Below are 26,154 nucleotides of genomic sequence, written 5' to 3'. Positions count from 1 at the left end.
TTTCAATCGAAACTGGACTCAACCAAGCTCTAATAAATGCTCAAAAGCTGCCGCGTATAGTCACACAATCAGTTTGTAGCAGTGGCAGAGTAAAGACGCAATATCTTGGAGCAATGGCGCGGCAGCTGCTGGGTCTGCTGATATTGTCCAGTGTGCTTTTGTGTGTGGTCGCCCAATCGCTCGGTCCGAATCGTTTGACATGCGGCAAGCGAAGAGTCAAGACGATCCATCTGGTTCAAAATGGGATCGACGCAAAACCGGGTCACTGGCCATGGCATGCGGCAATCTTTCACCGCAAGGGCGATCAGTTAGATTACGCATGTGGGGGATCCATCATTGACGAGAACACCATTCTCACGGCGGCTCATTGCGTTTTCCTTGTGAATGGGCTACTGCCCGTGAGCCGGATTTCGGTCCACCTGGGTCGGGTTCATCTGAAGGAGGTGAGCGAGTTCGTGCAGGAGCACACGGTGCAGGAATTGATAGTGCATCCCGGATACAATTCGAGTAGATTCGTGAACGATATCGCACTGATCAAGCTGACGGGGAGCATCACGATGAGCGAGTTCGTGCAGCCCGTTTGTCTGTGGACGATGGATAAAAACCAGGAGCTGATTGTGGGAAAAACCGGTACCCTGGTGGGCTTTGGTCTGAATGAGCAGGACGTCGTGTCGGAGCAGCTGAAGCAAGCGTCGATCGGTGTGGTGGACGCGCTGACGTGCATCAAGAGTGATCGTTTGTCGTTCGCCAATCAGCTTACGGCGGAGATGTTCTGTGGCGGCGGCCAGTCGAACGTGAGTGCTTGTAATGGGGACAGTGGTGGGGGTTTGTTCTTCAACGTAGAGGGCAAATGGTTTGTGCGGGGCGTAGTATCGTTCATTCCAGTTCGCCAGCGGACGGGACTGTGCGATCCGTCCAAATACACGGCCTATGCCGATGTGGCCAAGTATTTGGGGTGGATCGATCAGTACATCGATCGGCGCGTGCTCGTGTTCGATACCGACGAGCTGGAGGTGGATTACGAGGAGAAGCTTCCACTGTTCAATCTGAACACTTGTGGCACGAAGAGCGAGACGGTGCTGGCCACTGGACAACCGGCTCCCCTGCCTTGGCTTGGGTTTGTTCTGACGAAGGAGGAAAAGGTCAAGTGTGTCGTTACACTCGTCAGCGAATGGTACGTGGTGGGCACGGCAAGCTGTTTTGAAAAGAATGGGAAAGAGTAAGTATTTATTTAAATAATCCATAAAAATCTCTAAACAAATGTTTATATTGTTTGTTTTATAGTTTGCGGATTTTGTTCGGCGGCTATAAAGAACTACATGAGCAAAAGTGCTTCGAGCGCAACGGCTCGACGGTATGCGCCTATCCAACGCAATCACGCTCGATCGGGAGAGTAGTGGCCCATCCCAGGTTTAGCAAAAACACAATCAACGATAATATAGCGCTGATCGAACTGCAAAGTCCCGCCGACACGACGCAACCTCACGTGAAGCCCATCTGTTTGCCGGTAACGCCAACGCTTTACACCAACCAAACGGAGAACTTTTCCGTTCTGGCGTTGCGGTTGGCTCTTGGGACCATCATCGATCAGGATGTCATCTATTTAGATTCCGAGTTTTGTACAACAGTACTCTTAAACACTTCGTTTGCGATCGATAATGAGGAAAAAAGCATTTGTGTAATAGTTCCGAAGGAGGATGTTGCAAACTGCGATGGGTTGCTCGGGCAGGGTGCTCCACTACAGGAGTATGTGAGCACGGTCGATGCTGGTGAGCGTTACGTACTGCGAGGATTCGACCTGTTTGGGATAACCTGTGCCGGAAGGAAATCCATACCGCTATGGTTCGTGAATATATACTCTTACCTCGACTGGATGCTGTACAATATGCGATACAACGAAGCAGTAAACGAGGACGGGCAGGAACTGATCGCGAATGCAACGCTTGCAAAATGGAGAGAGCGCCAGCAGGCTGTCGGAAGTGAAAAGCTAAAGCTCTTCAACATGGAATCCTGTGGCCAGGATGTAGTATTTGAGACCAAAATCTTGGATAAGGTTATAAATACGATGATTGTCATGCCGTGGATTGGAACGCTGAAATCTGTCGATAATCCAAGTAAAGGAATGAGGGAATCAGATGGTTTGGTCGTTTTGATCAACGAACGTTACGCATTAACAGCAGCAAACGTTTTCCGCCCTGATGTACAATGGTAATTGTATTTCATTTATCTCTTTTGCCAGTCAAATTAACGTGTTTCTTTGCATCATTTGCTCTTGTATTCATTGCAGGCGATCGATTACGCTAAAGCATACCTTGTTTTCAATAGAGGAAAAATCATGTAAATTTGGACCATGTTCTCCTCCACCGTCTTCGGTGGAGATTAAGTATGTCACTATTCATCCACAGTATAACGGCACGCTGAATGTGCACAACATCGCACTGATTGAGCTGGTAGAACCGGCTAACGTTACCGAGCGTTTAATCAGCCCGATCTGCATGCCATTGATAGAGGAGCTACGAAACAGTACGTCACTCGAACTACTGGTACCACCATCCTTCTTAATCCATCAAAGCACCCAGTTGCAGCCGCTCGATCTGCTCAACTGTCAGGAACGGTTTACGCAACTGAGAGCCAACGTTACCTTGAACAGTCGATCACGCTGTGCGGTAGCACTGGCTACGGACGCAGCGGAGCCGGCTGTGTTATATGCGGGCACTCCACTTCAAACCTTACTGAGGGTTGGAAGCAAGAAGCGTTATTTTCTAAGCGGTATAAACAGTTTTATGCATCTCGTGAACTACATAAATCCAAGTGCGCCGTATCTGTTTACCGATACCAATGCGTACCTGGACTGGATACTGGAAAACATGCAGCTTAATGGTAGTGTGCCCACAGAAACATCGCCCAATGTGAAGCGTGTGGATCCTCCTCCGACACAAAACACATCCAGAAGAAGACTGTTCAATTTCAAAACTTGCGGGGCCTACACGAAGGGATCCAGCGCGAACGCAACGTACGAGACAGAGCCGTGGCATGGATTTGTGCACAACTGGAATCCGGTGTTCAATTCGACTTTTTTTATACAATGTTCCGTTGTGCTGGTGAGTGAATGGTATACGATTGGTGTTGCGAGCTGCTTAAACCCAGATATCAAGTGAGTAGACAGAAAGTAGTAGTTAGTAATTAGAGGATGGCTAATTGTTTTGTTATTCCAACGCAGGCTTTGGGTTCAATTTGGAAGCTATGGTACGAGTTTATGGGGTGGCTGTTGGGACCAAGATGGAACGAGGATATGCCGGCCTAAGACGTACGAGATCGCTGTCGAGAGGATCGTCGTTCATCCACAATACAACATAATCGGTTACAAAAACGACATTGCGCTGGTTCAGCTGGCCACTCCGGCAGATATATCGCAACCAAACGTGCAACCGATATGTTTGCCCATTCTGGACGAGGTGCGCAGTTATTCTGTATCCAGCTTAGCGATGGTCACGATGGGTTTGGAGAATTTTACGTTGCTCACGTGCAAGGTTAACGGTACCCAGTTCGTTCCGTCTACCGAGTGTCAACGACGTTGGGATGGAATGGCACTGAATATACAGATCGAGCAAACGAAACAATGCATCCTGGTGGTGCGAGACCCACAGAACGAATGCTATCCCACACTTCCGGGCTTTCCGTTGCACACGACACAACAATTGTTTGGAGAGCAACGTCACTTTTTACGAGGGTTATTCTCGCTGCGACCAGAGCTATGTAGCAGTTACTATCCTGCGATCTATACCGATGTGGATGTGTATCTGGACTGGATACTGGATAACATGGATGAACGGCTTGGGATATCCAGATTGCCGTACAATTTGAAACAACACTTAATTTTCACAGAAAAGTAGTAAATATATACTTTGAAGAATAGCTTTTCCTAAAACGTGGTGACTTTTCAAGACCCCGTGCTAAGTTTAACGGGGCTTCTCCCACATATGGCGTAGAAGGATCGAGAATAAACTTAACAATAAAACAAAACATGCATAAGTTAGTACTATTCAACATAATTTATCTGTCGTCATTCCTACAGTGTAGCTTTCTATCACAAAATGTTGATAGCAGAACACATACCTCACAAAGCAAAGAACTTTCTCGTATTAAGTTTAAGCGCAAAGGGGTGTTTTCGAATAAAGATGGGTTTATGCTTCTTTTCCGTATTCTGAAACGCAATCCATTTTCTATTTGGTGCAAACGTCCTATGCGGACATGCCGGCCTATAAAAGGTTTCAAGACCACGCAGCCGGATTGTCAATTTTCGGTACGGGGGGACGATCCATTCTGGGCTAGAATCCATGACGGGCAATGTATTGAGTCGTTCGAGTAGACTTGCGTTTCATAACACCGTGTAAATGTGTTCTACACATTTGTTGATTATTTTTGTTTGGCGAAAAAAAGTTATCTTATGTCAAAATGAATGTCGCTGAAATTGAATTGAAGAATGGGTCAAAATTAAGACATTTCGTGACATGATTCTTCTGGTGTACATGTCGTAACCACCACCTGTAAGGTTTTGTTTTATTTTTCCACCACCGCTCGCGCATACGTCCATTCAAAAACTTATCTGCGTTTGCTTCTCGTGTTGGTCATGCCATTTTCGCAAACGATCCTATCTCCAAATCGATCGTCTCTCAATCATCGCTCCACTCTCCGAATCGAACCTCACGCGCCTCTATACTTTTGCCTTTTTTCTCTTTTATGTTTGCTGTAAATTTCTCGATTTTCGATACTCTTTTCTTTCTCTCTCTCGCTCTCTGTCTCGAGCTCTCTATCAATCTCTCTTTTTTGTCTCTAACACACACAAACTCTCTCTCTCTCTCTCTCTCTCTCTCTCTATTTAACACAACTGTTTTTAATTTGTTACTAACCGTTTTTGTATTTATTCTACTATCTTAATAAATTTGAGCGTTATTATTCTTATACAATATAACGTCATAGATTGGGTCTGTTTTGTTAGATTGTTTACTAGTACGCATCTCAAAGATAGAGATTGTATGTGCCAGAGCGCAGGAATGAAAAAAAAGAGAGTCGAATCAAAACAAAACACCAACACACATAAAACCACACAAACCACGCTACCAAAAAGAGGTTTTGACGATATACAAACCTGTTTCCAAACTATCGAAACATGGGTCCTGTTGGACTCTCTAGTTATAACTTGCCTCAGAGTTACATTCATTGTCGAACCAGTCTAAGCAGCACGATCGTATTCAGTTCCAATTCTGAGCTAGAAGCAAACGGACGTAGCTATGCGTGATCTGTTGCGATGGCTGCTGCTACTGTCCGGTGTGTTGTGCGTCTGGAGTCAGACGGTCGGCGTCAATCGGCTCGTGTGCGGCCGGCGTAAGGTGAAATCGGTTTATCTCATTCACAATGGTATCGACGCAATGCCGGGTCACTGGCCGTGGCATGCGGTCATCTATCAGCGTGCGAACGGTGCTGAAGAGTACAAGTGTGGTGGCTCGATCATCGATGAAGATACCATTCTCACATGTACGTAATGTGCGCAAGTGATCGTAGTAAATGTTAAGCCCTCATCTGTATGGTGCGTCTTTGTTTTCTACTTCACAGCTGGTCACTGTGTTACGGTTGGGAGTAGAGCTATCTCACCTGAGCAGCTGTCGATCGAGGTAGGCCGTATTCGGCTGCACGAGCGAACCGAATACACTCAGACGCATGGTGTGCGGCAGGTGATAGTACATCCTGGATTAAATGTGCGCCGATTCAAGAACGACATAGCTCTGATCAAACTGGCGAGCAACATTACTATGACACCGCACGTACAACCCGTCTGTCTGTGGACGATGGACAACAATCAGGAGTTGATCGTGGGCAAGAACGGTACGGTGCTGGGGTTCGGACTGACGGAGCAAGACGTCGTGTCGGAGCAGTTGAAGCAGGCGTCGATCGGTGTGGTCGATACGCTGACATGCCTTGCGAATGATCGGGCAGCGTTCGGAACGTACCTGACGTCGGAGATGTTTTGCGGAGGAGGCCGGGATGGAGTGAGCGCCTGCAACGGAGACAGTGGTGGTGGATTGTTTCTGGAAGTTGAGGGCAGATGGTTCGTGCGAGGTATTGTTTCGTTCATTCCATTGCGAAAAAATACGGCTCTATGTGATACGTCAAAGTTCACGGCCTTTGCCGATGTGGCCAAGTATCTGAAGTGGATCGAACAGTACATTGACCCTCGTGTGCTCGTGTTCGATACAGACGACTATGAAGTGGATTATGAGGAAAAGCTTCCACTTTTCGATCTTAAAACGTGTGGTATCAAGTCGGACACATTTCTTGCCGAAGGATCTCACATGAGCTACCCTTGGTTTGGGTATGCTGTGGTGGGTCAGACCACCTTTGTGAAGTGTGTCGTTACGCTCGTCAGCGAATGGTATGCCGTCGGTCCGGCAAGCTGTTTCGAGAACGATGGAAACGAGTAAGTACAGGCTTTCTTGTTATCTGATCTTGGTATAAAACAATTCTGGTTCCTTCTAGGGTTCGCATTCGATTGGGCAATTATGAAGATCTTAAGGTGCGAAAATGCTTCGATCGTAATGGAACGGCGGTGTGTGCCGATCCGACGCAAACACTGCAAATCCAGCGCATCATCATCCACCCAAGGTACAACGATAAAGAGTTCACGGACAACATAGCGCTGGTGGAGCTTCTGACTCCAGCGGACATAACGCAGCCCAACGTGAGGCCTATCTGTCTGCCGGTCACAAAAGAACTTTACTCGAACCAAACCTCCAACCTGTTGGCCATCAGCTACTCTGCTCTCAAACGATCGTTTGTAGATAAACCCACTCGCTACGTTAATTCCTCGCAATGCATAGATATGTACTTAGACGTGGGTTTGAGGTTGAACTTGGACGAGAAGCGTATTTGTGGGCAACTTGCAGCAGAAACAACGGGCGATTGTGCCGCACTCAAATCGGGGGCAGCTCTGCAGGAATTACGAGAGCAGCGGTACGTGCTGCGTGGGTTTGATCTGTTTGGTAGAGATTGTGAATCCACGGTGCCGACAGTGTACAACAATTTGTACGCTTACCTCGACTGGATGCTGTACAACATGAGATTCAACGAGGTGGACTTGGATGCCAAAGACTCATCCCTCGAGGCAAAGTGGGCGATCCGGCAGAAGGAGCACGAAAAGCTACTCCTTTTCGATATGAGTACCTGTGGTATCATCAAGATGGCACAGAGAGTTAGTAGCGTGGTTACCTACAACCCTTGGATAGGCTCACTGGAAGGGCTTGAAAATGTGTCCACCTCGCCACCGCGCGTCCTGGGAAAAGTGATACTGATAAGCGAACGGTATGCATTAGCTCCAGCTCAGCTTTTCAGTATCCCGCAAGAGTGGTAAGTCCGTAAAGCTTTAGCCTTCCTATGCAAAGATTAAGCTGAATGGTGTTGTCTTCACAGGCGATCAGTTATTCTAGGTTACCACGATCGAGTTTTCGAGCTAAGCTGTGAGATTAAAGGTTGTGATCCGCCTTATCAAAAAGTGGATATTAAGAAGGTATACATCCATCCAGACTTTAACGAGCAAAGCTTGCATCAGAATAACATCGCTCTGATCGAACTGATGGAACCGGCCAACACTACGAAGCCTTTGATTAGTCCAATTTGTCTACCGCTGATGCAGGAGTTCCGCAACAGCACACCGTTGGAGTTGAAGCTGGCAACGGAACTGTCTGAGAGCAGAAAAGTGAAACGGTTGAGCCCGGCCAACTGCCAAGCACAACTCATCCATGAAGGAGCTTTTCTCCCCGTGCAGGAGCTTCCGGTGTGTGCAGATGATTACGAGAGCGACGCTGGTATGCGGTTCTCGGGACATACCGGATCGGCATTACAAGGATCGATAGATTTTAACGATCGCAAGCATTATTTTCTATACGGGTTAAGTCTGCTCATAAGGTCCAGTAGGCCGAAAACTCCCGACCTACCGTACCTTCTTACTGATGTTAGCCAGCATCTCGATTGGATCTTGGAGAATATGAAAGTTAATGATACAGATAATACCCCTAGTCCGACAAAAGAATTTGCTCCAATGCATCGATTACCAGTGCGAAACATTGCAAAGAGACGGCTTTTCAACTTCAATACATGCGGGATACTTTCAAATAGCTCCCAGGAGAGCTACGAACAGGAACCTTGGATAGGGTTCGTGGAACGATGGGATGATTTGGCAAAGTCAAACAAATACATATACTGCGTAGTGACACTGATCAGCGAATGGTATGCCGTAGGTCCTGCGAGCTGTTTGGGCTATGATACAAAGGAGTAAGTGCTCTTGAGTCTTTTAAAACTCCTACAAAGTTCTTCATTAGCTTATAATTGAGTTTGATTTCCAGAATATTTGTCCAGTTCGGAGGCTACAGAAAGGTAACGCAAGATGAATGCAATCAAAACGATGGCACCTTTAAACGAGCCACACAGACCATTCCGATCGCGAAGATAATCGTTCATCCTGCGTACAACAGTGCCCAACACACGGATGACATAGCGCTGGTACAGCTGGGATCGTCAGCAGACCTGTCACAACCACACATTCAGCCCATCTGTTTGCCAATTGTAGACGATGTTCGTAGCTACAACGTATCGAGCTTATCTTCAACTTCGTTTTTGAGCTTTAGTGCAGGTTACAACACGTTGGGGTTGGACGGCCGCTTCATTGCCTCGACCGAATGTCAACGGCGCTGGGATGGATTGCAGTTGAACGTTCAGGCCGGCCGTACAGGGCTGTGTGTTTTGCAGCAGCCGAACGCAGAAGGAGATGGATGCTACTTTATACATCCAGGTTTTCCGCTGCACACGACACAGGAACTAAGGGGAGAAGATAGGCGTTTTCTTCGGGGCGTTATGACAGTCAAGCCGGGAAGCTGCAGTGCGTACTATCCCGCCATCTACACTAATGTGGACGATTATCTTGATTGGATATTGGAGAACGTGGAGGGAAGGTTATTCACGCAACAGAACGCGTACGATCTAACGGAACAGTTAGTGTTTGCGTAAACGTGCGTATACTCCTCCCATTCCGTTCGCAATAGCTTGTTGCATGAATATGAATTCATCGCTATCTTGATTTTGATTGCTGTCTTGATTGGGCTTCGGTTAGCGTGAGTGTGAGAACTTATACACGCAACAGAATGCGTAACGGAACAGCTAGTGTTTACGTCAACACGGTTTTACTTTTAACATTCGTTAGCTTTGTGTTCATCACAAAGTCACGGTCAAGGTTTATGCGTGGAGTTCGATTTTATGCTGTTCTACTGCAGCTCAGCAACAGACGAGTTTTATTTTTAGATTTCTCCCCCCATCTCAGGTCTTCTGCGCTCCGTCCATCGCTTAAAAGCTCAACGTAGTGAGACCGGTTTGGGGCATAGCTTGTAACGAACCCGTTTTCGTAACACCCAGCCCAAGGTGTTTGACCAGCACCAACACATTCCCAAAACACGATCTCCGATCGCGCGTAAAAACCCTCAAAATTCTAACACCTCACAGAGTTGCATACTTGAAAACATGTGCTCCAATAAATCAGTATAACCAACATAACTGTCAAAAAACCCTACCAAAACCTGTTCCAATTGAACGTAGACTCCCCCAAGGTCGAATAAATGCTCAACAGCAGCCGTTCGCTGTGGCGCATTCAGTTTGTGGCAGTGGAGTAGTGAAAACGCAACATCTTCACCGGTGGAGCAATGGCACGGGAGTTGCTAGGTCTGTTGATACTGTTCAGTGTGCTGTTGCTGTACGTGACCGCTCAATCGCTCGGTCCGAATCGTTTAACGTGCGGCAAGCGAAGAGTCAAGACGATCCATCTCGTTCATAATGGAATCGACGCAAAGCCGGGTCACTGGCCGTGGCATGCGGCAATCTTTCACCGCAAGGGCGATCAGTTGGATTACGCGTGTGGAGGATCCATCATTGACGAGAACACCATTCTCACGGCGGCTCATTGCGTTTTCCTTGTGAATGGGCTACTGCCCGTGAGCCAGATTTCGGTACACCTGGGTCGGGTTCATCTGAAGGAGGTGAGCGAGTTCGTGCAGGAGCACACGGTGCAGGAATTGATAGTGCATCCCGGATACAATTCGAGTAGATTCGTGAACGATATCGCACTGATCAAGCTGGCGGGGAGCATCACGATGAGCGAGTTCGTGCAGCCCGTTTGTCTGTGGACGATGGATAAAAACCAGGAGCTGATTGTGGGCAAAACCGGTACCCTGGTGGGCTTTGGTCTGAATGAGCAGGACGTCGTGTCGGAGCAGCTGAAGCAAGCGTCGATCGGTGTGGTGGACGCGCTGACGTGCATCAAGAGTGATCGTTTGTCGTTCGCCAATCAGCTTACGGCGGAGATGTTCTGTGGCGGCGGCCAGTCGAACGTGAGTGCTTGTAATGGGGACAGTGGTGGGGGTTTGTTCTTCAATGTAGAGGGCAAATGGTTTGTGCGGGGCGTGGTATCGTTCATTCCGGTCCGCCAGCGGACGGGACTGTGCGATCCGTCCAAGTACACGGCCTATGCCGATGTGGCCAAGTATTTGGGATGGATCGATCAATACATCGATCGGCGCGTGCTCGTGTTCGATACCGACGAGCTGGAGGTGGATTACGAGGAGAAGCTTCCACTGTTCAATCTGAACACTTGTGGTACGAAGAACGAGACGGTGCTGGCCTCTGGACAACCGGCTCCCCTGCCTTGGCTTGGGTTTGTTCTGACGAAGGAGAATAAGGTCAAATGTGTTGTTACACTCATCAGCGAATGGTACGTGGTGGGTACGGCAAGCTGTTTTGAAAAGAATGAGAAAGAGTAAGTCACTGCAAAACCTTCATAAATTAAGATGTAGCTTCTAAATGAAATTTTAAATAATTGCAGTTTACGGATATTGTTTGGCGGTTTTGACGATTTGCATGAGCAAAAGTGCTTCGAGCGTAATGGCACAACGATATGCGCGTATCCAACGCAATCTCGCTCGATCGGAAGAGTAGTGGCCCATCCCAGGTTTAGCAAAAACACGATCAACGACAATATAGCACTGATTGAGCTGCAAAGTCCCGCCGACACGACGCAACCTCACGTGAAGCCCATCTGTTTACCTGTAACGCCAACGCTTTACACCAATAGAACGGAGAACTTTTCCGTCCTGGCGTTCAGGTTGACCACCGGGACAATCGTTGATCAGTCGGTGAACCATGTAGATCCGGACTTTTGTAAATCCGTACACATCGTTGCTGGATTTGCGATCGATAATGAGGAGAAGAGCTTCTGTGTGTCAGTTCCCGAGGAGGATGTTACAAACTGCGACAGTTTGCTCGGGCAGGGTACTCCACTACAGGAGCATATGAGTATGGTCAATGCTGGCGAGCGTTACGTACTGCGTGGATTCGACCTGCTCGGGCTTACTTGCGCCGGAGACAGCTCCATACCGGTTTTGTACGTGAATGTGTACTCCTACCTCGACTGGATGTTGTACAACATGCGATACAACGAAGCGGTAAACGAGGACGAGCAGGAACTGATCGCAAATGCAACGCTCGCAAAGTGGAAAGAGCGTCAGCAGGCTGTCGGTAGTGAAAAGCTAAAGCTCTTCAACATGGAATCCTGTGGCCAGAATGTGGTCGAACCGAGGGGTACCGGTTCGATCACACTCATTCCGTGGATCGGAACGCTGAAAACCGTGGAAAATCCCGTCAAGCAAAACACGGTGCCAGATGGTTTGGTTGTTTTGATCAACGAACGTTACGCGCTGACGTCGGCAAACGTGTTTCGTCCTGATGTACAATGGTAATTGTCTTTCGAGTATCCCTGTTTTCCTGATAAAATAACAATAATTCGTATTTATTGCAGGCGATCGATTGTGCTAGGGTTCAATCACTACAATCCAGTTCTGGAGATTGCATGCACATTTGGAGTGTGCGATCGTCCGTACCAGGCGGTGGAGATCAAGCAGATCACCATCCATCCACAGTATAATGGCACATATAACATCCACAACATCGCACTGATCGAGCTGGTAGAACCGGCCAACGTTACCAAGCGTTACATCAGCCCGATCTGTATGCCACTGATAGAGGAGTTTCGAAACAGTACGCCCTTCGAACTGGTAGTGCCATCGTACATTTACCACGAGCAAAGCACCCAGCTTGAGCCACTGGATCCGCTCAACTGTCAGGAACGATTTGCGCAACAGAACGCCGCCATTACCTTGAACAATCGGTCACGTTGTGCTGTTGCGCTGGACAAAGACGCAAAGGAGCCGGCGGCGTTAAAGGCAGGCGCTCCGCTACAAACGTTACTGCGGGTTGGAAGCGAGAAGCGCTATTTTCTAAGCGGAATGAACAGTTTTACGGATCTCGTTAACTACCACAATCCAGGCTATCCGTATCTGTTTACCGATACCAATGCGTACGTGGACTGGATGCTGGAAAACATGCAGCTTGATAGCACTGTATCCCCGGATTCCTATGTGGAGCAGGTGGATCCTCCTGCGACTCGAAACACTTCCAGAAGAAGGCTGTTCAATTTTAAAACTTGCGGGGCTCATACCAAGGGATCCAGCGCGAACGCAACGTACGAGACGGAGCCGTGGCATGGATTTGTGTACGAATGGATTGAGGCGTATAATTCGACCCTTTTTACCAGATGTACCGTTGTGCTGGTGAGTGAATGGTACGCGATTGGTGTTGCGAGCTGCCTGAAACAAGATGCCAAGTAAGTAGATGTAGGGAAGTAAGTAATGCTTCGAAGGTTGATAATTGTTTTTGTTACTTTGGCGCAGGCTTTGGGTGCAGTTCGGTGGCTACGTTGAGTCAGATTCAGGCGATAATTGTTGGGACGCTGATGGTACGACGTTATGCCGGCCTAAGACGCACCGGATTGCAGTGGAGAGGATCATCGTTCATCCACAATACAACAGAACCGGATACACGGACGACATAGCGCTGGTTCAGCTAGCAACTCCAGCAGACGTATCGCAACCTCACGTGCAACCGATCTGCCTGCCGATTCTTGACGAAGTTCGCAGTTACGCTGTGTCCAGCATGGCGACGGTCACTTTTGGCTTAGCGCATGGTTCGTTCATCACGAGCAAGGTGGATCGCACCCGGTTTGTCCCGCCTGCCGAATGTCAACGGCGCTGGAATGGAATGGCGTTACGTTTACAGATCGAGCGCACGAAACAATGCAACCTGATGGTCCGAGATTCACAAAACGAATGCTACCCTGTTATGCCGGGCTTTCCATTGCACACGACACAAGAATTGCTCGGAGAGCAGCGTCACTTTTTACGAGGGTTATTCTCGCTGCGACCAGAGCTGTGTAGCAGTTACTATCCTGCTATCTATACCGATGTGGATGTGTATCTGGACTGGATACTGGATAGCATGGATGAGCGACTAGGGACCTCCAAACTGCCTTATAACTTGACAGAACACTTAATTTTCATTCAAAAGTAGCAGGTAGGTACTTTAAAATTATAATTTAAGCCTCAAATTCGGTGGCATTTCAAGTCGTCTGACAAAGTTCTACGTTGCAACGTTCAGAAAGATCGAGGAATAAACAGCACGATAAAACAAAACATGCACAAGTTGGTGCTAATCAACATAATTTATCTTTCGTCGTTTCTACAGCACAGCTTCCTGTCACAAAAATTCCCCCTAAAAAAAGCAGCTCCCGGGCGTTACGAGTCTTCCGTCTAGACGGAGCAAATGGTCTTCTGTCAGTACACTACCTTTTCTGTGTTTGATTCTGTCTCACTCACCCCTCGACTCTCGACGAGCGGCGACAAAGAAACATTAGCACGAGGTTTGATGTCCGTCTCCGTGGAGTGATTCACAAAACGTGCAACCCCGCAAAGCGAAGAAGTACAACTTTTGTGAAGCATTAATTTATGTTACCGCCATTATTATGAACCGCTCGACAAATCGAATCAATTCGTTGTTGGCCCACCTGAGCGATGTGTGTGTGCAGCGGGGCTCACAAACACAAAGAAGTCTACATTCAGGCACTCGTTCGCTGATTTTTTTCACTTCTTTGTTTGCCCGGAAAAGCAAGCCTCAGCAATGAAATCGATCGGTTAACGGAGGGGTTGATATCAATTTACCCTCTCGAACGAAATGTGTTCCCATTTCAGTTTGAAACTGAGCGGTCACGACGTGCGAGCGATTTTGCACGTGAAAGGTGAGGAGATTATTGATATCGTCGACACTGGTGCTCCATTTTCGAACCGATTTCCCCTGCCACACTAAGAACTTCACGCTGCGAGTCTTTTTAAAGCAAAGAGCTCTTTGTGGCTTGAAACTATAGGGGCAGCAAGTTCGGATTTGGGTTGAACTTCTTCTCCCAAACGATGCCCTGAATGGAGGACGCCGAAGGTTAAGCTGGTGCTGCGGTGATGCAGTTGCAAGTTTCTCATCTTGCCTCGATCAACGATGGCAGTGATGTTGGTGAACGTGCTTCAATCAAGAACGTCTGGTAGTTGGAGGGAGACGATGCGGAACATTGGTTCACGTGCCGCACGTACTCCAAAAACGCACGTCACACGAAAACGTGTGCACGGGAAAAGGGAAGAGATTGTCTTACGGGTAGAACGGCTCTATTAAAAACATATCCATTGGCTTTGGTAAAGGAAAAAAGAGGTTAGTTTGATAAGGAAAGGGTATTGTGACAAGAAGAGTACTGTTTAATGTATGCACGAGCAACATACGAGCTGCTGTCGCTGACAGATAGCCATAAGACGCTAGATAGAAGTAGAAATGTGAGAAACACAATGCGTTTATAAGTAATAAATGGAATTTAGGGAATGCATGTGAACGTATTGAACAAAACAAGCAAAAGCAATGTAAGCAATTAAAAATGACAACAACTCTTGTTAAGCTATTAAAAAGGCAGATATGTCGTGCGGATTGCATACCTGTGGGCGTGGACACATGTAAACGATAGCCTACAATCAGGCGTAATCTCTCTCACTGGCATGGTTTCCGGCATTCTTTTGTCAGTTTAATCACGAGGCCATAAACGTGTGGAAAGGATTTTAAATTAAATTATTCAACTTTGCGCCTACACCTCTACCACGTGACGGAATGGTGAATCTTTTCTGTTTCAGTGGCTTTGTTCCATTCGAAGCGCCATGCATCTACGCTGGAAGCTATTTTTAATTATATAACTTCCTTTTCCTTTTGTTGGGTGGGTGGATTACAGCCGGCTGACCAAGATCTGCTTGATCCAATACGCAAAAGGGCAGTAATGCCGATCTATTTTTGGCGTCAGTTTAAAAGGACTGGAGGAGCTCTCATCGACCTTTACCAGGAAAAAAGGAGATTTTTGTACATTTTTCCAGAAGAGAGAACATCTCCGCACACTTGTAGCGAGTAACGTATACTATCCTGCGTGTAAAGCCTTCGGATGACCTTTTGAAATGCTAAGAATTGATTAGTTGAGCAATGCAATTTCTTCGTAAATTTCCATTGCCCTATATCACAATATGTCACCCAGCCCGCCCAGCACACTGTGCACACTTTAATCGTGCTTTATTTCAAATGGCTGATTGAGTAAAACAGGTCAGTTGAAAGGGGCTATTTATTGAACCATAAATATCGTGCGACTTAACCCTACCTTGTCTCATTGTTGTCTAATGGTCAATGTACGGAGTGAGACGTTTAAATCTTTGAGAGCTTCCCCAGGTTTTTTTTTGTTGAAGTGAAGGAAAAATCGAACCGAAATGGAGCGCGTCCCGATTGGGTAATAATTTTCCCAGTCTCAATGGACCGAACCGGAACAATGCCGGCACCGTACGACCAGTGAACGAGCTCGAACATGTGGCCAGCAACGGTGGGTGTGTGGCGCTTGGTTTGCAGCTTATAAGCTTTCGATTCATAAGCCGTGAATTGACCACCGAACGAGCTGGGTGCAGTCGATGATGGCGATGATTATGATTATTATGACAAGCTGTGCTGACTTTGTGTTTGTCTGGCGAAAACAGCGATGTGTGGATGGGAATAAATACAGCACTAGTCGCCGCTGATAATGGGTCGACTTTCGACTGACTTTGGCCGGCGACAAACATACCGCGATGTGTTTGTGTGTGTGTGCGAGAGAGAGAAAGAGTGTGTAACGGCATTCCGGATTCCGACGGCATTTAAAGTGCTGCCCGGTTTAGAGAAGTTGTCGCCGTTCGCGCGGCAAACTGCCGCCTCGGATTAACCCGGATCAGCTACGTGGCAGAGCGCTTGGGGGTTTTGTTCTGGCTCCACTGTTTAGCAAACTAATGGCGACCGTACGTGCGCCGTACGTGAGGTGCATGAAATGTGAGCGATTCCGAGCTATTCCACCGAGCCACACCACGGCCACGCCAGATGCAGTTAATCGATTGTCGCGTGGTGATTTCTCGCGTTGCCGTGTTCCTTTTTAGTGCCAGTTGTTTTATTTTGTTCTGCTTGTCAGCTTTGCCCAACTCGCCCATCGTTCTCTCGTTTTGTTGACGGTGCTTCGGGCTTCCTTAACCTTTCCAGACAGCCTGTCACGGGCGCTGGTTCCGTAAGCTCCCGGCTGTGGCAACAGAATCGCTTCGCCGCTTTGTTCTCTGTTGTTTGCAACTCCTTAGAGGTGGGAACGGTTCACAGAGTGTACAGGACGGGCCATGTTTTCCGTGTTCCGTGGAGTTTCGCTCTGGATGGGAGTTGTTTGTGGCAAATGGGTGCGCTTAACGTTAGTTTCGCTGACGGTTTTTGGATGAAAACTAGCTACATTTAAAAGGACGAACAATGATGAGAATGCAATGTTTAGAAACTGGATTAGACATGATTAGGAGAGATAGGGAATTAACAAAAGGCAATGGTCTAAATTGGCTGTCCTGCAGGGGGTCTCCAAGTAAATATGCAGAGGGAATAAAATCAGATAATACTGCAAAGTATGTGCAAAACAGTAAATTTCCGGGAGGATTTGTTTGGGTATAATGGCACAACTAACTTGTAAAGTAACTTTTATGATACATTCTGCTTTGCCTTGTAGAATAGGTAAATTCCATTAAAAAAGGAGGAAAAAAGCACTTTATACAGCGATTATGTCATGTAGATTGCATAGTTATAGGCGCATTAATTATCTTAAATGGTATTTTGCTGCATTTTTTTAAACAAGCATGAAGGACTGCAATGATTTGCTTAAAACCCATGATTGTATAAGGTAAAATGAATCAGAGAATGCAAATCAAATCGCATTCATATTCCACATTGTCATCTCCACACACTCATGCGAGTTGATCCGCATTCGGATGAAGGATTTCTATTCTCTTTATGAGAACTTTATTTTATCACATTGTTTTATTGCCCCTTTCCGCTACGCGCTCTGCATCTTTTCACACTTTACAATGTAACAAACAGTCACACCAACCATAAAGCGCTCACACACCCGGCAGACTTCCTTCGCTCAATGAATGAAGCCGCTCAAAGTGCATTGTTTTGCGGGTTTTGTCGCGAGCTGCCGGGTACTGCCGTTGCAAATGTCGCCTCTGCACACATCATAAACCACCGTAAAATTTCAATTTCACATACCCAAAAACATCACTCACACACACACACACACATGCACACTGTGAAAGTGTGGGGATATCTTCAGTCGCTCGGTAAGCGAGCCAAGCGACTCGAAGCGCAAATAATTACGCGCTTGAGGAAAGCAGCAGCGCGATATGAAAAGTTTCTGGTCGTATGAATAGCATTACCGACGCTATCTTGCATCCTTCTTCGCGCTAGCATTCCCTGGTGAATGTAGCGAAATTTATCATCGCCCCATCAAGCCAGCCAACGCAAACATGCCACCGGGAACAATGCACGGGACTTGGTTGCTTTATGACGTTTTATGGGACAGTTTGAGGGTGTGATGCAATTTGCTTGTAAAGTGTTCCAATCTTTCGCAAAAGATTCTTCACAAAAGCATCAAATCGGGTTTACAATAAACTCTTGTTTGCCTCTTTTAAAATATTATTCTTTATAGAAGATTCTCTTTTTAGCATTTTATGAACAGTAAATGCCCTGGGTGCCTAATGCCCAGTGTTCTGGCAGATGTAATCCGTATTCATTTCACCATCCATATCCACTGTCAATTACAGCTAGCAGACCCACACACACACATACATTTCCTTCTTTGCCGCCTGAGAAGCGTGACAAATTCAATCCATTGCTTTGTCGGTTTTCCTTAATTTATGGAGCGCTTCCTTTTGGGACTTTCGTTCGGCAGCTTCAGGCCAAAGTGTGCGAGGGAATGCAAACAGCACAAAAAGAAGCAAACCGTATGCATCGTCCCGTCGCAAAGGTTCACCATCTGGGCTTTGGAGTGATTCGCTTCGCTTGACCGAAAAGACTTTTCAGCTGCGGGACCTGCTGGTCGGTCGGTTTCTGCACCCGGGCAAAGATTTAAGAGTGGAGGCAGGATGACCGTTGGGATGCAGGCGGCACGTGGGATTACCTACACTGGAACCCCCTCCTATGGGGCAATCTGTAATCCTCATCGTCGGCTAAACCGCCGACAGTTGGCCGTCCTGTACGGGTCATTAGATTTCATGGTGGCCGTCGAGCGTGGAAGGCGGGCGGGAGATTAGTGGACCATTTTTCGGGTTTAGCCGGATGGATGGACTCCAGCATGGTCAGTGTCGGTGTCGTTGTGGCTGGTTCGAAAGAGGTTGCGTGCTATCTGATTGCATACGATTAGGGGGAGTGCGATTGGGGCGGCAAGATGACGCTGATTTAACGCTTACGCTAAAAGGGCGCTTATTGTTTTTAAACAAGAAGTCATGGCCTTATGTGAAGCAAGTAGCTATTTATAAGATTACTGAAAGCATTATGGATGGTAATGCATGATTGTTTGTTATTGTGAATGAAAAATTGTTTAAACCCCTTTCTTTATCATAAAAAAACACAGTTTCCCTGGAGTATAGCCAGGTAAATCTCAACATAAATTGTGCTAAAAATCCTCAAATCTTCCAACTGCACTTGTCATTAAAGAGAAGTATCGCCCAGCACGCTTCATTCCCAGCACAGAGCATGACAAGGTGGCTTTTGCCTGCCGATAAGGATTAGATGTCAAACCATTTTCGATGAAATATTGTACGGCCCCCGTCCCGGGTTCAGTTGGCCATTGGATCAGCTTTGTCCACTCGATTGCCTCCGAATAGCTGTTGAAGGAAGCCAACAAACCGTAAGCGGACGATGCACAAAAGGTTCTGCAACAACTGCAACGACAGCGTGCCATCGAAGCGGAAGGAAGCCCATTTGCTCTCGGAATAGGTAAATAATTCGAAATATATCCTACTCAACATTGTCCGAACGTCCGACAATTCTATCCAGCACCGGCTATTCTTGGTGTAATAGAAATATATTCTTTCCTTCTAATTTAGCCTCAATGACATTCCGGACGGTAGCGAGCGGGCAAAGATTGCAGTCGATACGGAGAGAAAGCAAGCATGGCAGAATGGGACCACTTCCACTACAAGTCAGCTGCCGGCTAAAAACTGTCCAGACTGCACCGACACCACAAGTGCGCCGATAGATAATACCCGGTCGATAAGGTGCCGGTGCCAAAGTTGCCACTTCCTGTCACTGCCAGTGCCGCCACAGGTTCGAGCAAACTGCAAGAGAGTGAGCTTTTCCTGTCGATCGGGGGGTGGAGCGATTATGGACACGGTTGAAGCGTAAATAAAGTGGCCTGATGGCTTCCCGGTCAGTCGTTTGGTCACCGGAAGTCGTTTCTGCCACTCGATCGATTTCCCCATGCAATGGTGGTAAACGATTGCACCGATGCTTTGTGTTTTCGTTTCCTTCCCGTCCTGTGCCAATGCCGAGGAGCCTTGGCTGAACAAACACACGAGTCCGAGCAGAAGCGTTCTTGGTAGCGTGTCTCGCAATAGCTGGGAAGGAGCGGAAAGGCCGTTCATGTTCGCTCCGTACGATGCACTTGATTGCAAAAACGGGTACTGAAACATTGTAGTGCAAAGTAAGGCTATGTAGTAAGGGAAAGATAGAGAAAAAAAACACTTTCTAGCTGGTTCTCTACAACTATAGATGTGATTGTAGCTGAAGGAGATTACAGAATAATGTGATAGGTGATAATATATGACATTAAGCTTCGATCCTTCTGTGTGGCTTGAGGTATGAAAGCATTTTGATATCGTAAAAAAGTAGTTTTTGGAAATTTAGAAATGTTTTACAATAGGATGAGCACTACGTTCATTCAATATATTTTTATGTACTGAAATTTCGTATCAAAAAATTCTTCCAATAAATTTCGTTTAACAATGGAGACGCCTGGTAGCTTGTATCACAATGGAGACGCCTGGTGTTCGATGGCGTATTGAAATGTACACAAAAAGTGAACTTATTTGTAATGCAATCAATCTAATGAAATGAATATTTCCACTCCATTCCGTCATATGCAATCAAAATAAGGAAATGAATTAGTTAAACAGCATTTTTTTTAATCACAACCCACATTGTGCAGCAGTGATGGACAACGGGTTTCACTTCGACTGTTCGAGCCAATTAAAATGTATTCTGAACAACTTCATACGGCACTGTGCACATTTTATCCAGGTCAATGAAGAGGTTCTCGAAGAAATACTTCACGATGATGGAAAGTTTTGCTCGTCGATCGAGAGATTTTCACATTTAATTATGGTTGAAAACGGGAAACATTGTTAGGCGCAGGGGAATTATTATAACTGTATTTTTCTTCCAAGCATAACTTTCATTGATGAGGGAAGAACTTTCAAGAGGACTGCTGAGCTGGTTTCTACTTCGTTGCTATAAAAGGCAAAACAGTTGGCAGCTGGCATTTCTGGAACATGAATGGAAAACAGAACACTTTGTGTCTAATTGATTTTTTTCTCAGAAAATGTGTAAGAGATAAGGGCATTTAAATGCCACTTTACCATTGATACGGTTCGGTTCCATTGCAGTGGGTGGTTAATCCTTTTCTAACGAAATTAAGATTTTCTCCAGTGACGCTCTATCCACTAGCTTATGATCTAATTGCATCGTCATTCATCGAGATTGCACCTTCCAGAATGGGGTTCACCACCCTCAGCCATGCGGAGAGGATTATCTACCGGTTCGTTAGCTGCATTCTGAAATGCAGACAATTACTCGAATCGAGTTTCAATTTCCATGCTTTGAAGTAAGTTTTTGTACGCTTGTGCAATCCTATTTTTCTCAACTGTTTCCAGACGGTGTGTATCTCACTTACGGGAGGAAGGGGCTAATTTTGAGCTGCCAATATAGTTCGGGTAGGAACTCACATGCGTCATCGATTGCGTCTGCAAATGCTTCTCCCTTCCGTTTCGATCGAACCAGCGAGCGTCATTAGAATCAGCCAGCGTTGGCTCCGATGACAATTGAATAAGCATTCGAGTGAACCCGCTCGATATGCTGCCAGCTATTGGCTTCGGAATGTGATCACTGTGACAACGTTACCCTTATGCAAGTGACGGCTCCGCTCATCCATTGCCCGCGCACCCATGCTTAGGGATAGTTGCTAGTGGGGCAGCATGATTCGATCGATCCGTCCCTTCTATATCCCCACACACATTGAGACGGGCGACGGTTTTTGATTCGATGAACGTAATTTAAGTACACACTCTCAAGGGTTGTGGGATGAAATTTTGTCACCCTTGCCGTACCTTCGCTGAATATGTGTATGTGTTTGAACAAGCAAACTGGGGGGAAAGAGGTTACTTTTTCTCGGTAGAAAGTGCGCGACGCAAAACAGCGCCGCCCAGGCGACCCTCGTTTCGTCACGGTTGACGGATTGACGGCGAGTGGGAGTGGGAGTGCTTCAACACGCAAAAAAATCGCCCTTCCCCGACGGGTGGGGGGAGGGATTGTTGTAGGGCATCTTGAAAGTGTCATATTTTATGTATACTATAATGGAGCCGTCCGGCCATCCTTCTCGAACCATGAAGTGTTTACGTCACCCAGAGCTGCCCACTCTCTCTCTATTGTATCACAAAAGACACAAAAGCATGGCATGGCAGGCTTTCTGCACGAGGCAGGAGCTTGTTTGCGCTGAACAAAAAACGTTCCCGAAAATCCTTTCAAAACCCGGGCTGTGTCTGGTTGCCATGGTCGACGGAGAGCCGACGATTACGGGCTGATAATCAAGCGAATAAGCTAATCCCTTCCCAGGCACAGTGTTAGCTTTCCCATCACTGATGAGAGGCGGGTGCTGGTGGAGAGTACGAGAAGTAAACTAGCTTTTCTTTAGAAATTAGCACACACATTCAGGCTGTATTTGCATTCAGGCGGCCCCGAGCGACTTTTTCGAAATGTGTCTGTGACGGAGCTGAAGTGGAAATTAAAGTCAGTCAACACTCGGTGAAAAAAAGTGTCAAACAACGGCCTAGCAACGTCTTCCACTGCGTTGTGGGGGTGAAAAAGGGTGAAACTCCTTTCACCGGGTCTGTAAAGTAACTTTTCCGGGACTGACACACGACGTGACGGTCGAATGAGTTTGACAGTGGTTGTTTTAATGGAAACCGGAAAAATAAAACAACAGACAAACACGAAAACCAGGCACAGGTTTGGAGGAGTAAAATGCGTTCTTCATCACTTTTGTAATTGACAATCTTTGCCGTTCGGGGAAATTTATCATCATGCTGATATGCTCGAGACGAGAAGGCAAACAAGTCAGGAGCCGAAGATGGGTCGTCCCATGCTTTAATGGGCTGGTGAAATTTCTAATTTACTTGGAATTCGTTTGAATTTTAATCTCCATTTTCACACCGTTTAAAGCAGAGATGAGATGAGGCGCCACGTGCTGCCCGAGGATACTTTTTTTATTAACATCAAAACACACACACACACACACGTGGGAGCAAATTGCTTCTACTCCAACCAATATCGATCGCTTTGACACATCATACCGTTGCTTTTCCTTTTTCCCCAATCTGTTTGAAGTGATATCGGGTGGAAAAACGAAACAAAATCCAACCCACCAGCTAGTTTACATGCTTAACCCCATTCTGCAAGCTCGTTTTGATGTTTGTGGTTAAAAAGAAACACAAGAACGACAGAAATTCGCCACAACAAAATACCCATCAGTGTGACACCGTGTGCGATTGCCATAAATCGAAATTGCAAAAACATCCCCCGCCCTTCGGTTGGAACGGACAAACAAGCGAGTGAGTGTTTTGCTTTGTGTTTCGCGTCCGGAACCGGCACCACTAGCCCGGGTTCGGTGCGATTTTTACAACGTGCAACGGTTTATCGGTTGATCTAAAAATCTTTTACCGATTTCGGTATGCGATCATCCGGTCGTATGCGGGGTGGTTGAATGTCTTTTCCTCTTTTCGGGGAAGTCTCCAGTGACAGAAACTCCCGAGCTCGCAGAACGGAATTCCGGTCCAAAAGGGAAACGCTCTACGCTCTTGTCGTGATCTTTAAGAAATGCTGTCCCTTTTTTTAACATAAATGTGTAAAGAAATTTATGTGTCTTTATTTAAATTTTCGCTCACAAAAATGTAAACCCCTCTTTCGCCTGGTACTGCCATGTTGCAACAAAAACGGAATAAAAAGCTGTCCATTTACTGTCGGCTGACGGAAGGATGAGCGAAACACGATGGGTCATCGCCGGTGTTTCGCTGTCCATTGGGTTTGTTTCAAGTTGTGTGCACTTTTCCCTGCGCTCTTTCATTCCTTCACTCTACGAAACACTGCTTCAACGAGCAAAGGATACAAGCGTGCACAGAACTTTCGCAAGTGCTCTGTGTGTGTGTGTGTGTGTGTGGGCAATGGAGATCCCAACCCATTGGGATTTAGCAGTCCGTCCCGTATCGTGGGTCGGTCGTCCGTTGTCCGCGTTGGAGAACTTTGCATCCCCCGGTCGGATCGCGCGGCCAATGGCATATCATAAATTGTTCGGTAATTTGTTCCGTAGTGTTGGCACCAAACGTGCCAACATAATTTGTCGTGCATGGTGCGAGCGGCTGCAGTCGACTGGTAGATAATCAACCGTTTTGTTTCGGCATCATTGTTTCGCCCTTTATCGTGTGCAGTTACGTGTGGATGGAGTGGTCGTTCTGCACCGAAAGTGGTTCGTTTCCTAGAAAGCGAGCGAGACGTTGGAGATGGGGGGGGAGGGGGAAGAGACTTCCCGAAACTGTCGCTTCAACATATTCGGACGACAAGCGATGGCGATGCTTTCGGGACCGGATCGTTGTTGATACGCAGTGGCTTAGTGTTACATGTGTACAGCGTTTTTTATCCAGTGGAAAAGAAATATGGTCTTTGACGTCAGGGGAAGCCATTTATCTAAAATTTACATCAGCATCCTGACATTTTGAATCAAAATACACACCAAAATGCCTGAAGTTACTCAAAATATCACCTGCAAGTAGGCAGAGTTCATCGTAACTATCTCGCCATGTCCATCAAGATTCATATTTCCAAGAACATTACCAACTGTAATTATTCGAAAGCTCACCTCAAGCATGTTTAGAAATACAGCACAGTACACCAAGATACAATTTCGTTCGAAATTTTAAACAAAGCAAAGATTGGTCAAAACAGCAGACTAGAAATTCACCAGAAAATGTTCGAAAACGGGCAACCTAAGTCCTCCTTCCGTTCGACTGCACATTTGCACCAGTGTTGGTAAACATCCTCCCAGGAGGAGGAGGACGAGTGGACATTCATTCAGGAAAAACACCCACCGGCACTATTGATACGATTTTCTCGGTACGCTTGGGCGATGGAATCATTTTTGTCGATTTTGTTTTTTTACAAAAAAAGATACAAAACACACGCACACACGCAACAGTGGAGCAAATTGTGAGCAATCGCATTTCGCAACATCCCCACCAGAGCGAGATAAGTAGAATTGGAGCGCTTTCGAAGGAAGCAGCTCCCATTCCTACACCCAAACGGTTGGTGAACTGGAACCCCTAAAACTGGGAAAACCCTCAGCAACGCGTGTAGATTCCCGCGGGATGTTCGGTTTTATCCTACTCTCCTACCCGTTTTAAAGAACCATTTACGGTTGAATGCATTCCAAGGCGTATCAAAGAAGCAGCGCTACAAGGTTCTGTTCCATTCCATTAGGGTAAAACAGTATTAGAATCCTTTTTCGAGTGAGCAGCGCTGACGTCGGAGCTAGTGCCGGTGCAGCTGCACCGAGAACACGGTGCAAATGTGATTAAATTATGTGCATCTGGATGGAGTGAAGTGAACGAAACGGTTCTGTGTGGTTCATTAGCTCACAAGAGCTACTAGAACAGAGCAGAAAAGGCTTCTTGGAACCCCAGCACCCCATCATTACATTGGTACACCATGCACAACAAACAAAGCCATTCAATTTCATATTCATTTCCCAAATCATCCCCAATCAGCTTAATGTTAAAATCATATCATAAGTCCTCCTCTCTTTCCTTTCGCATACATCACGTTCACCTTCTTCGGATACCGCGTGCCCGCGAATCGAAAGTGCATTCGTGCAGCGACGGGATGGCGGTCGCTTGTAATGTCGTCCTCGACCGTGAGAACGTGACTCGAGTGGCGCACACTGCCGTTAAGGTCACGGCAAAACCCCCATCCGAACGAAACGACACCGGCAAGCACGAAAAGCACATTTGTCTGAACTGGTCTGACCCTTCGGTAGTTTGTTCTTTGTCCCATTCGCTGTGAGCGGCGGGAAGCGACGGCTGAGAGCTGGTGCGGTATAAACAAACGAGCTAGTACTACGCTTCCTGGTGAAGGATCGACGAATACAACCCGAAGCTGGGCCGGATAATGGGCGAAAGGGGAAGCTCTGTCCTGAGCCTGCGCGCACGATCCACGACCGAGAAAAGTGGGGAAAAAGGATACGATTTGCCGATTTGTTGGCCGATGGCAATGGGCATGAATGAAAGTGAAAGTGTCTAGCAGCCCCCGAAAGGCTGGAGTCGGAGTGCCCCCGGGTGACACCGAAACGGGAGGGAGCGCTGTCAGACGGGACGACAACAACCGTACGCTGCTTTTGTATGCGTGCGTGGTGGAAGCGTTCGTGTTGTCTCCGCAACACCGTGTCGGTGCTGTCGGGGTTGGATCTGCCAAATAATCTTGCCGCGTTCCGTTCAGTATGCGTTTGGACGCACC

At 46.9% G+C, this 26,154-nt stretch overlaps 3 protein-coding genes across 4 annotated transcripts; all 3 read left to right on the top strand.

Moving 5' to 3' along the window:
- The first annotated feature begins 84 nt into the window (after positions 1–84).
- LOC120903956 lies at positions 85–4,052 on the top strand. The gene is made up of 4 exons (XM_040313641.1): positions 85–1,219; positions 1,285–2,208; positions 2,288–3,154; positions 3,221–4,052. The coding sequence occupies exons 1-4, from the start codon at positions 114–116 to the stop codon at positions 3,891–3,893; spliced, it is 3,570 nt and encodes a 1,189-aa protein (XP_040169575.1). The 5' UTR covers positions 85–113; the 3' UTR covers positions 3,894–4,052.
- A 1,183-nt stretch (positions 4,053–5,235) lies between these two features.
- Positions 5,236–9,597, top strand: LOC120903185. The gene is made up of 5 exons (XM_040312448.1): positions 5,236–5,535; positions 5,614–6,475; positions 6,535–7,401; positions 7,465–8,325; positions 8,397–9,597. The coding sequence occupies exons 1-5, from the start codon at positions 5,292–5,294 to the stop codon at positions 9,055–9,057; spliced, it is 3,495 nt and encodes a 1,164-aa protein (XP_040168382.1). The 5' UTR covers positions 5,236–5,291; the 3' UTR covers positions 9,058–9,597.
- Positions 9,598–9,703: 106 nt separating this feature from the next.
- Positions 9,704–20,257, top strand: LOC120903184 (ovochymase-2-like). 2 transcript variants are annotated; one of them, XR_005739556.1, is made up of 6 exons: positions 9,704–10,852; positions 10,919–11,827; positions 11,891–12,754; positions 12,822–13,500; positions 19,036–19,317; positions 19,428–20,257. XR_005739556.1 is itself a non-coding variant. In XM_040312447.1 (4 exons), exons 1-4 carry the CDS (start codon positions 9,744–9,746, stop codon positions 13,495–13,497), a joined length of 3,558 nt encoding a protein of 1,185 aa, XP_040168381.1. In that variant the 5' UTR covers positions 9,704–9,743; the 3' UTR covers positions 13,498–13,648. The 2 variants fall into 2 exon arrangements, 1 of the variants encoding a protein (XP_040168381.1); XM_040312447.1 differs by lacking the exons at positions 19,036–19,317; positions 19,428–20,257 and having other exon boundaries at positions 12,822–13,648.
- Positions 20,258–26,154: the final 5,897 nt, after the last annotated feature.

This window comes from Anopheles arabiensis, chromosome 3, assembly GCF_016920715.1.
Source record: "Anopheles arabiensis isolate DONGOLA chromosome 3, AaraD3, whole genome shotgun sequence".
Classification (NCBI taxonomy): domain Eukaryota; kingdom Metazoa; phylum Arthropoda; class Insecta; order Diptera; family Culicidae; genus Anopheles; species Anopheles arabiensis.
Note: the sequence above shows the minus strand (reverse complement) of the source record. Positions and strands in the feature narration are given on the sequence as shown.